The sequence below is a fragment of the Acanthisitta chloris genome, unplaced genomic scaffold (genome assembly GCF_000695815.1).
Source record: "Acanthisitta chloris isolate BGI_N310 unplaced genomic scaffold, ASM69581v1 scaffold33421, whole genome shotgun sequence".
NCBI classification, from domain to species: Eukaryota; Metazoa; Chordata; class Aves; order Passeriformes; family Acanthisittidae; genus Acanthisitta; species Acanthisitta chloris.
The window spans coordinates 16,664-28,372 of record NW_008658245.1 but is presented as its reverse complement, the minus strand read 5'-3'; the positions used below and the strand labels follow the sequence as shown (position 1 = coordinate 28,372).

Below are 11,709 nucleotides of genomic sequence, written 5' to 3'. Positions count from 1 at the left end.
AGCAGACCTGGCCAGACCCTCACTGCCCCAGGGGGATGTCTTTGGCTCTGCCGTGCATCCCAGCCCCTCTCTGTGGTGATGCTCTATGCTGGCTGACTGGGGTGACCTCTGCACTCTCTGGCTGTGCACTGTTGTGAGTCCTGCCTGGCATGGCAATGGGCAGGCGTGTCGGCACTGCCTGGCCAGGTTGGAAGGATGGCAGCCTGCTCCCAAGCCATGGCCTGTCCTGGGGGCTCCATGAGGAAGTTCTGCAGGGAGGAGGAGATGGGCGGCATTGCAACACAACTCGGCATCCAGAGGAAACGTGAGGTGACAAGAATCAGAAGGACAATATTTACACGCAGTGGCTAGGATTTCAGAACAAGTCAGTAAATGCTGTGGCTCCCCTCCGGCAGGGAAGCCTGTCAGGCTGGATTGCTTCAAAAGCCAGGGAGACTCTTCAGTGCTCTGACTTCTCCCGTGGTGAGCTCTGACTCATCCGTTTTAACTGCCCAGACATTCCTCCTAGTGACATTATCCTTAACGTTTTGTAATCATGAAATATTAATGACTGATATTGAATTTAAAGTACAATTTATGTCTGAATCCTCTGGCGGAAAGGGCAGTTGTAAAGGTACAGCCTTCTGAGTGATGGAGGGGTTTCGGAGCAGGACTGTACAGCAGCTGTCAGGCTGTGCCTGGCGCAGTGGGATCAGCCACAGCAATGGCAGTGTGGAACCCAAGGTGGCTGGGAGTCTCCACAATGGCATCAGCATGTCCAGCAGTGCAGTTCCTGGCACACAGGTGTCCAGGGGAGCTGGCAGGGTGCTGTGGCACTCCCCGTGGGCATGTAGGGTGCAGCTGGGTGCTGCAGGGTGCACTGCAGAGCCAGGTCAGGCATTACCAACTCCAGCAGGGGCAAATGGTAAAATACTCCCTTTTGTCAGTGAGATGTAAACTTGGCAGGAGGAATGGAATGAGCCCACTGGGTGTCCTGCTGCCCAGGCTTGTGCCTGGTGCTCCAGCTTGTTGGGGCTGGTGAGAAGCTGTGCCCACTCAATTCCCATGGTGCCAGGCCTGCTTGACTCCTGCTGTGCCAAACACACGGCCTGGAGCATGTTGCAGCAATATGTTGTGTCTCTGTGGCCTCCTCTAGCTGCCCTCCTGCTCTGCTGGCAGGGCTGTCCTGAGCAGGCTTTGACTGCCAGTGTCTGAGGGACAGCTGGCAGCACTTGTTCCTGCAGGCAGCCTGTGGGGCTCGAGGACCTCCATACAGGAGCTGTGCCCCCACCCTGGAGAGACCTGCTGCAACAGAGACTGTGTCCAGGGGCACATGTCCCATCTGCAGACAACACGGAGTATATTTGCCTCTGAGAGTGGTAAGAAAAGCTGCAGAAGGTGCCTGGCTGTGCCCATGAGCCAGCTGGGCTGCCCATTGGTGGCAGGAGGAGTAGGGGACAACTCTGCCCCCCTGACCAGGCAGCCCCACTGTGAGCTGCCTTGGCCAGCCAGGGATCAGCAGAGTGTTTGGCCTCGCAGCATGGCAGCAGGCAGGAAGCATTGGGGGCTGTTCAGCTAATCTGGCCTGGGACCAGGCCAAGCGTTTCCACAGATAAATCTTCATCTTGCTCACAAGCTGTTTACCTTCCTTGGGCTAATATTAGTGATTCTCTTCCTGTTTTCCTCTTTGCTCATGTAAAATGATGAGGCCTTGACTGCTGTGTCCACTGCTGGTAATTGAGATGATAAATCTTCCTGCTGGAGACTGGCTTTAATCAGAGCATTGTGTTTGGATGCGATTTAATGACTCTCATGCTGCTGAGTTTGGGCAGGACTCAGGAGAGGTGAGAGCCATTTATATGTTACTTGGCTTAACTGCTGCTTTCACTTTGCCTCCCCTCAGCTGGGAGCCACGTTCTCAGCTCCAGGCTCCGATGTAGCCGCCTGTCAGGCGAGCCATACCCCTGGCATGCCCCTGCTCTCTCCTTGCCATCAGCACTCTGCTTTGCAGGCACGAGCTGCACTGACATCTGCATACCCACCCTGTGCTCCACAGCCGTGGCATTTGGGTCTGGAGAGCAGAGTGACCCATCCCAGTCTTCTGTTCTGCATTTTGCTCTCCCAATTTGCTGAGATAGCGAGAAATAAATTCCACTCCTGCCTCTTCTGGCTTCCTTACTAATGCAAAAATGTTGAATTCAGTATTGTACCAATTTAGTCTCGACACAGAAGAGCAGGTTATACACTTTGCCCAGCAGTGTCTATGAGCTGGGCTGCCCCAAGAGCTGCAGCTGCACATGACAACCCACGGTCCTCTGGGTTCTCCTCAGACCCCAGGGAAGCTGTCAAGGTGTGTGATACCCTGCACAGCTGTGTGTGCAGGAAGGAGGGCAGATGGCATGTGTGCTTCAGCAATGGCTGGATTTGGAGCTCCACAGGAGAAGTTTGGGTGTAAAAACACAAAGTGCTTTATTGTGAGTTTGTTTGAAGGTCTGGAGCAGTACAGGCTGGACCTTGACCTGAGTGTTGCTGTGCAGCAGGACCATGACCATCTCCTGCTCCAGAGTCTTGGCACTGCTTGTCCTGTCCCTGTGCTGCCTGTCCTGCCATGCAGCACCTGGGCATGGTTGGGTCTGACTGGCACTCAATGTGCATCCTGAGTTGCACTGGTGGTTGTGTTAAGGCAGCCACAGATGTGGAAGCACTGGGCAGAACTCTGTTCCCCACCTTTGTCGGCTCCAATGGCTCTGAAATAATTCCTCCCATGTTGGCAAAGGCAGCTGCCAGTCACCAGCCTGGAGCTCCCATACTGCATGGCTGTGCTTCCAGCATCTCCCTCTTGTTCTGTGTATTTTCCATGTCTCTTTCCTCAGTCTTTTCAGATTAATAGCATTCCAACTCCTGAAGGAAATGCAGAAAAACGGCATGTTTAATTTTAATTTAGGAAAGCGTTTAGGTAGCAGCCTAGTTTCCTCGCTGCTGTCAATCAGGTTTTCTCAAGGCTGACATCAATTAGTTTAAAAATATTGAATGTAATTTCGCCTGACACAACATATTGCAGCCACTGCAAAATATAATTTATTTTAGAAGAAGAAATAATTAAACTAATTTGCATGTCAGTCAGCTGAGCTGGAATACCGAGGAGAGACGTTGCAATGGAAGGTGGCTTTTTTCCTTCCCAGTCACCCTCAGCCAGCACGTGCTGCCCTCAGCCCAACCATGAGCCAGATGCTGCTCACAGAGCCCTGTAAGGCCACATTCCTGTGCCACCTGGCTCAGCCTCCTCCACCCCCTCTGCTGCTCTTCCTGCTGCTGGGACCTGCCTGCTGAGCCTTTGCTTGTGTGCTGGAGCTTGTGTCGGGTCTGTGCACATAGACAGAGAAAGCACAGGTCAGAGTTTCTGGCCTTGCAGATGTGAAGCCTGTGTTAGTCAAGTGCTTTGTGCCTTTCATCACAGATGTGCTCCAACAATCTTAATCACACTTCTAACCATCATAAATTCAGTTTATGCCACACAGTTACAGAAAACATATTTCAGATGTTTTGAAGATAACTATTTTCAAATACATCCAAGCATTTTTCATATTTTCCACTCATAAATCTAGGTACTGGCTCAAAGGAAGAGAGAGGTTGATAAAGCGTTTGAGGAACCTTCAAATATATGTTGTACAGCCAAAATAAAAAGAAGCTGATGTGAGCCTCACTGGAAAGGGAGACAAGGGTGCAGTAGTTGCGTTTCTAACCTTGATGTTCCCTAGAGACGTCAAATTTTAACCCTGTCACTGAGCCAGGAGTGAGTGTGAGCCTCAGGCTTCAGCAGTTTTGGAAGGGGCAAAAGGAGAGCTTTTGTATGACAGGGTGCATTTAGAAAGGTCACTGTGCTCTGAGCTGTGCCCAGGGGAGCAGGATGTCAGCCATGGCTCAGGCAGGGGGTCAGTGCAGGTGCTTGGCTCTGCTGAGGCATGTGGGTGACCTGCTGCAGTGTGTGGGTGACCCTGCTCATGTGTGTGGCACAAAGTGCTCCTGGCAGCTGTGGCTGGAGCTGTGGAAGAGGACAGAACTGTGGTTCTGCCCGACTCTAAACACTCTATCACATCCCTCCTGAGGGGGCTGTAGCAGGTGGTCTTGAAGGGAAGATCAGACTTGCTTGGGTGTCCAGACCTCGCCCCTCAGAGCCTCTGTGGCATGCTCCATCCCAACAGGTCCTGGGGAGGGTTTGGCAGCACTGGGATTGGCTCCTGCTCATAGCCAGCTCGGACACTGTGGGGCACTGAAGAAGGAACCCATCCTCTGGGTTACAGTTGGGAAGGGGAAGAGGTGGGATCCTGGTCTCCTCCTCCCTTCAGGCTCTTCTTCCTCCCTTCTGTTTCTGCCTTTCCTCATCTTTCTCTTGGCAGTGCCAGCTTGCTCCAGAGCTGAGCAGCAGGGACAGTTATCCATCTTCCTGCAGGCTGAGAAGGGGGTGATGAGGTGCTGTTGTCCTCCTCCTTGCAGGAATTGAACCCTTTTTCCTCCTGCTCATTTGTGGCCATCAGGCACACACCCCTCCGCCTCCCCGGGCTCCCTTCTCACCCCTCTGCCTCCCCCTTTCTCTCTTCCTGAAAGCAATTGCAGTTTATTTCACTGCACCAACATGCCTTTTAAAATAACACATAGTTCCAGGCTTTTAGTCACGACTTCTGCCTCCTTCCCCCAAAAACAACCATCTAATCACCAGAGCAGCTGGTCTGGGTGAGAGGGAGTGATAACGTGAGAACCGGGTGAAGGCAGCTCTGGGGAGGGGGCTTAGATTCACGGCTAATTATGGAGCAGCACTGTATCTCCTCTCCTCTGGGTCCTCCCCCACCTGATCTGTGGGGCAGCATTAACGTTATAGACAAACAGGCAGCAGAACTTCTGCCCGAGTGTGGAGAGAGGCATCAGTTCTGTCACAGGTGCAGCCTCTGGGTAAAACAAAGGAGATGGAGTAAGAGGGAGTTCTCATTTCTGGAGGTGTATGAAGTGCTTCAGCAAACATCAGGCCCTCCAGAGTGATTTATAATCCGATGGTACAGGCTCAGTGTCCCTCGACAGTGTGTACACAGGGCAGTGATGCTGCAGTGAGTGAAGGTGCAAACATTGTCCCTGTCTTGCAGAGTGAACTCATCCCAGCCAGCAGCTCCCTGCACCCCGAGGGAGGGGAGCAGGCTGTGAGCCCCCAGGGCTGCTCCCTGTGTGAGGCTGGGCTGGTGAGAGCAGGGGAAGGGCTGTCCTTGGTGTTACTGCATGCCCCCCTCATGCCAGCTGGTGGACAGTGTCGGGTTCAAGTTTAAGCTGCAGATGGCAATACAAAAAATGGTGTCAGTGCAAGAGGCCTGGGTCCCTAAAGTCTTGTGCCAAGGCCTAAGGGTCAAGATTCAGGTCAGCGGGTGATGTCACCTCCAAATTTTCTCTTTCATCTTGGTGCTGTTTGGCTGCAGCACAGATCCTTATCAGTGGTGACTGACCCCAACGCTGGGACTTGCTTCAGGCTGCTCAGGTTTTCCAGGGGTAGGTCAGGCCAATGGTGGTGTTTCGGGAGTCCTTGGCATGCAGCCCAGCAGTTGGGATTCTTTATGAGTGCAGTGAGTCTGAGCAATGCTCCATGGGCACTGCTGGCCTGGAGTCAGTCTGTGCCACAGGCAGGCAGAGGTGCTGTGCTGTGTGACCCTTGGCACAGGCAGCAGTCACAGTGGGCTCTGGACAGACAGGGCTGAGGGGGTTTGCTCTCTGGTAACAGCAATTTGCAATTTGTGCTGAAGCTCTGCTTCTCTTTCTGTTTCAGATAATCACTCACAGGTGTCGAGGGCCTCTCTCCGTATCCGTATCCTGGATGTCAATGACAATCCGCCTGAGCTCGCCACCCCGTATGAAGCTGCTGTGTGTGAGGATGCCAAGCCAGGCCAGGTAGTGGGTGTCCCCCAGCCCTGGTCTCATGGTGCAGGCAGTGCTTTGGACCAGTGCCAGCCTGCCTGTCCATCCCCCTTCTGCCTGAGTATCTTTCTGTGCAGTCACAGAAAGATTCACACTGGGAATCACTGCTGGTGTCCCACAGCTGAGCCTGTCTGCAGAGGCTCATCCCTCACTGCGGCTGCAGCCACTGACCAGACCCTGTGCATGGGGCCCTGAGAGAAGCTGCAGAAGCAGCACTGGTGCTCAGTTCTGCCTTCTCCCCACAGCTGATCCAGACAATAAGCGTGGTGGACCGCGACGAGCCTCAGACTGGTCATCGTTTCTACTTCACGCTGGCACCTGAAGCCTCCAACAACCACCACTTTTCTTTGCTGGATATCCAGGGTAAGTCCTGCTGTACCCTTGTCCCAGCAGCCCTCGGGCTGAGTAGCACTGCTGGCCGTGGGGAGGGAGACAGGCCATGGGTTTACAGTCTGTCTGTGCTGGATGGAGCTCTGGGTGCTTTGGGCACGCCGCAGGGCTTCCTGCCAACCTGTAATGGTGGGACTGGTCAGCTAGCAGCTTGGATTTCCTCAAGGAGGCTCTGCCAGCTTTATTCCCTGCTGCAAGCAACTCCAAAGCTCCTCTTGTGCTGTCTGGTTAAGCCTTTGGTATTTTCAGGGCTCTCGGTCTCTTTCTTGATGCGAAATCTCCAACCTGCCTGGAGGCAAGGAGATGATGTGGATTTATAGATGAGCACACTCACGTTTTGAGCATTATGATTTATCCCTCTCCAAGGTATCCTGGAGCACGGGGTCATCCTGGGGCTGCCATCTGGGTGGGCAGCCCTGTGCCCCTGACAAACAGGGACAGCTCCAGGGCCCCAGGCTGCAGTGGGGCCATGCTGCAGCCAGCCCAGGGCTGTGGCAGGTTCTTTGGGACACAGCCCACAGAGCCTGATTCCCTGTGAGGTGGCAGCTCCAGGGCACAGTTCCTCTGCATTTCCTGAGGCTCATCCTGTCCTTTGGGACATGCAGGCAGACAGGACCTGTCTGATCCTCTGGACAGGTCTGGGGTTCTCTGCATCCCTGGGTTGACCAGCTCCTTTGTGACTCAATGCTATGGGGTGTGACACTGGTTTTGTTGGCTGAGCCCTGGCTGCTGTTGGGCTTTGCAGGCTGTGAGATCAGGCTGCATTTGTGTGGATAACAATTCAGAAAGGTACTTTCCAGTCTGCTTTCTATTTTTGACGGGTGTTTAGGGTGAATTTGGGTGCTGATTGCAGCAGTAGGTATACCAGGACCCCCTGCAGATACTGAGACCTTCTCCTGCCAGATGTGTATGCACTTGTCACAGAGGCCAGCCCTGATGGAAGCCAGCAGAACACATTGAAATGCTCCTTTGGTTTTGGTTGGGTTTTCTTTTAAAACCATTTTCTTTCTCTGCTTTTGCAGCTTCATCTGTCAAAAGTCTGGTTTAGTTTGTTCTGAGCTTATCAGAGGAGCCTTCTGCTGACGTGCTTCAGCACGTCCTTCAGCCTCCTGCTTGCTCAGTTTGGTTCAGCATTATTAGGGATAGTCAGAATGGAAAATCTTCAGACTTGATGGCAGAAAGGCTGATATTGCTTTGTGTCCTGAGAAGCACAGCTGTCCCTGACCCGAGTTCATCCCCCTGTGCTCGGGGGCAGCTGTTCACAAGACCTTTTGCTTCTTATCATGTAAGCAGGATTTAATCCTCAGCAAGATTTTGCCCCACACCCAGCGATTAACTTCCCTCACTTTCTCTGAAGGACCTTATGAAAATGTTCTTGAGCACACTGAGCTATATCTGGGTGTCCTGGACCTTCATGAGGCTCCAAGGAGCCCAGGGCTGTGTTCCCAGCTCTGGGCCAGCGTGTCTGCCATGGCCAAGTTGCTATCCCAGAGCCACCACTGCTGCTCTGCTGGTCATCTGCAGGGCATGTGGCTGGAATTTAGAAAGGGCTACTTGGGTCTCCAGCTTTGTGAGAGAGTCAACCCCTGTGTGGGCCACTGGGGTTCACCAGCAGTGGCCCAAGAGCTGGCATTGCAGTAGATGAAGGACACAGGCTCATGTGCTACCATCTCCTCGGGAGCTGCTGCTCTCTGGAGTGGGATGAGGCTCTTGTGGCACAGGGTAATTCTTTGTGCTAAACGATCCCTCGAGCTTTGTGTGTGGTGTAACACTGCATAAAATGAGTAAAAGCTGGCATCACCTCCCGCCTCCTGCTCTTGGGAAAACAAATGTTGTTGCTGCAGGGTTATTCCCAGAGTGTTTTCAGACCCTCCCAATTGCTGAGCAGTGCTGTCTTCCACAGCAAGCGGAGGTGGCTGCCTGTGCAGATGGAGGCACCCCTCATTTCTAACAGGCATGTGTCTTGGTGCCATCTCCCTCCCTTTGATTACTGCCCCCTCCTCCAGTCCATCAAGCACCCTAGCTATGCTCACTTTCACCTCTGCTCTCATGTGTCCTCTTGCTGTACCCTCCCTTGTGTTGCCCCGTTGCTTCCCTCTCGTGTGTTCACCCCTCTTGCACTTGTCTCTACTCCCCCGTATAAATATCAGTGGTGACAAACTGCTACCACCAGCCCATCTGTTTCTTTGTACAAATTTGTAGCCAGTTTTGAAACGTGATTTATAAATATTGCTTTTGCAGCCAAGGAGTGACACTGATGGATGTCAGCACAGATGGATTCACTAAGCTCTTGCTTAAATCCTCTCTTTTGCTTTGCACCTACTTCCCTAGACTCCTTCAAAGCAGCAGAAAGACACCTCAGGGGGTGACTTGTCCTCAGCATGACAGGGACCAGCACCCAATTGTGAGTGCTCCTGTTGGAGTTGGTCAGGCAGGACAGGAGGGCCCATCTGTGATGGGGCTGCTTGCAGGGAGTGTGGGGGGCTGCGAGCTGCTGGAGCAGTGTCAGGGGTCCCTCGGGGTGCAGGGTCTGCTCAGGCAGCAACCTCACTGGCAAAACTGACCCCATGGGCAGCTGGAGAAGTAGAACAAGTGACAGACAGGTAAAGGTTCGAGTGCAGAGCCCTGTCATGCAGGTGTGAGCAGAGCCAGGCATGGTAGGGCCAGAGGGGATGCTGAGCACTTCCAGGCTCTTCCAGGGCTCCTCATGGGCAGCATGGAGGGACCTGCGAGTGTTTTAGGGAAAGCCCAGGGCACTTGATGAGGTAGCTCACCCATTAGATGATGAGCTTGTGGAGTACCTGCTCGTAAGCAAGCTTATGGCTGCAGTGACAGGGCAGGTGTGCTGCAGCCTGGTGCTGCCCTGGCACAGTCACAGCACCACTGCCTGCCCAGACCCTGCTGGGTTAGGCCCTGCTGCTGCCAGCGCTGCGCAGAGCAGGGATGGCCCCTGTGCAGTGCCTGTAGTTCACACCCACAGGCCCACACTCAGCCCCAGTGGCACACAGGGCTCCTCTGGCTCTGGTGCTCCAGGTTGGAGCCAAGGGTGTCCCTGCAGGTGACCATGTAGCTGAGTTACAGCTGGTTTGCAGGAGTCAGGGTTTTGGAAACAGCACCATTGCCTACTGGTGTCACTTTCTGTGTTTTTGGTCTGTCCAAGGAAGTGCTCACACACTACCTGATTCATCAGACAAGGAATAAATGTCACCTGTGGTAACAACAGCCACAATCCAGAAGGAAGATGCTCAGCAAATGGAGTGACTAAAGGAAGAGATGAATTAGAGAAGCTGACCACACTCAGGTCCAGCTGGTGCCATTCCAGAGACATTCACTATCCTGTCTCCTGACTCGCCTTTTGCTGGGTCTTTCCGGCCTGAGAAAATTGATTACAGAAAGATCAAAAGCAATTAAAGCTTGAAATCATGTTCTCCAAGAAATGCTAATTATGTTGGAAGGGATCGTAGAAAGCATCCAAGCCCTGCAACCTGGAAGGGGTGCTAGGTAATTTGGAGTGACACATGGAGCTACTGACTCCAGGGCTCAAGGGCTCGGCAAGCAGATGTCTGAACTCTCTGCAGGTCTCATTAAGAGCATGTAATGGGTGATAGAAGATCTGAAAATCGTAACAATCAAAAGCAAAATGTTAGGATTTGAGGATTGCCTGAGGATAGAGGAAGCCTCCTCCAGCCCCGCAGGGATGCCGCTCTCAGCACAAGCAGCACAGATGCTGACTTGACCCAGGGAGTGGGGGAGGTGTGTGTGTAAAAGAGCATCAAACCTCCGCAGGGCTGAGCAAAGAGAAAAAAAGCAGCAGTGGTGCTATGGCCTGGCACTCAGGAGAAGGAAGAGGTGAAAGGGAAAAACAGGATGTTTCTTCTACCAGCTGCACTGCCTGGGGCTGGAGGGGGTCTGCTCCCTTTGGGCACCTCTGGCAGCAGTGTGCCTGCAGGCCCAGCCAGGTGCCATGTGCTCCTCCCCAGAGCCGGTGTGCCTGGGCACCAGTGCAGCAGAGCAGCTGCTGGAGAAGGGGAAGGCAGATGCTCACAGGGCCCTGTGAGTGTGGGAGAGGGCAGGGACATCAAAATCCCTCCTGCTCTCCTAGCGCTGTTCGAGATTGAGTTATGAGAAGGATTTATTAGTTCTGTCTTTGAGGCTGCCAAGAGCCTCTTTGGAGAAGCGAGTCTGAGAGACTTAATTATTTTATTATTCCTAGTGACATTAAGATACCAGCAGAGCATATTGCATTTCTAAACTTTCCTCTTAAGGCTGTATTGATGGGTCCCTGCATGCTCAACTTGCATTGGTTCCTACCTTGTCCAGTGGCTTGCTCCTCAGTCGGACAGAGGGGGCATCTCCTGCCCATTGCACAAGGTGATGTATGTGACATGGGATAACATCACTGTGTGATCAGGGAGAGGGTGGCAAAGGAAACCTGCAGAGGATATGTCAGTTTGTGCAGTAAGATGGCAATGATTGTAAACCGTTTGGCTTGGAGCATCAGAGGACACTGGGCACAGCCTTTGGAGTGGTGTGACCACAGCAGAAGGTACAGCTTTGCAGAGACTGGGCAGGAAACCAAGTGTGGAGACCCAGACTCATCTGTGCAGGAAATCTGTGGATTAATGTCTGCTCACATTCCAGCACCACTCCTGGGAAGCACTGCTCCTCAGCCTCCTCACCCCAGAAATGGATTTGGCAAGAAGCTGCTGCAGAGGAAGATGTGAGGGCTGCAGGGCCAGGTCTGCCCTGTGCTGATGCAAACAAATCTGTGCCAAAACATCCTGAAGCAGCTGCTGTGGGTCAGCTGCATGTAAAGAAACAACTGCTCCAGGAGAAATGACGCTGTTTTGTAGGAGGTTGCTTGGGATGCATTTTCCAGGATCCATTTTCCCAGATCTGGGCAAAATTTTCTTCACTTCTGTGGTCAAAGGGACTACAATTGCATGGAAGCAGCACTGCTTTTTTTCTGGAGTATCTCAAAGGGGAACACAGAATTGTGCAAGTAACAGGGGTGTCAACATCCAACAGAGCAGACAGTTGTCTGTGGCACTGGGCAGCCTGGGCACAGGGGCAGGTAGTGGAGGGGCGGTGGAACTGTTTCGGTGCCGGAGGTGGCTGGTCCCTGCCAGGTTGTGCTCTGGCTGTCCAGCCTCAGTGAGCAGTGTTGTAGGTGTAGATGGGAAATTTCTGTGGATCTCCTTCCCATAGGAAGGGCTCATGTCACCTTTTTCAGGAGAGAAAATGTAGTTTCATGACATTTAAAGTAGTGTTTGTAGCTGTGCTTTTTGCTGCTCCCTCACACCAAGTTTTGGGTCACAAAGCAAACCCTCAGCCCCTTCCTGAGCAGAGGTTTCTCAGAACAGAGCTGTCTGTCATGCTGCTGATAGA

The 11,709-nt window shown here is 52.9% G+C and overlaps 1 protein-coding gene across 1 annotated transcript in view; it reads left to right on the top strand.

The window, feature by feature from the left end:
• The window catches only part of CDH22 (cadherin 22, type 2), a gene marked incomplete at its 3' end in the record, with an annotated part of 49,602 nt that overhangs the window by 33,522 nt on the left and 4,371 nt on the right, over positions 1-11,709 (top strand). The window contains exons 8-9 of the mRNA XM_009085032.1: positions 5,783-5,904; positions 6,177-6,294. Of these exons, the coding sequence (XP_009083280.1) occupies positions 5,783-5,904; positions 6,177-6,294 (240 nt within the window). The remainder of the gene's footprint in view (positions 1-5,782; positions 5,905-6,176; positions 6,295-11,709) is intronic.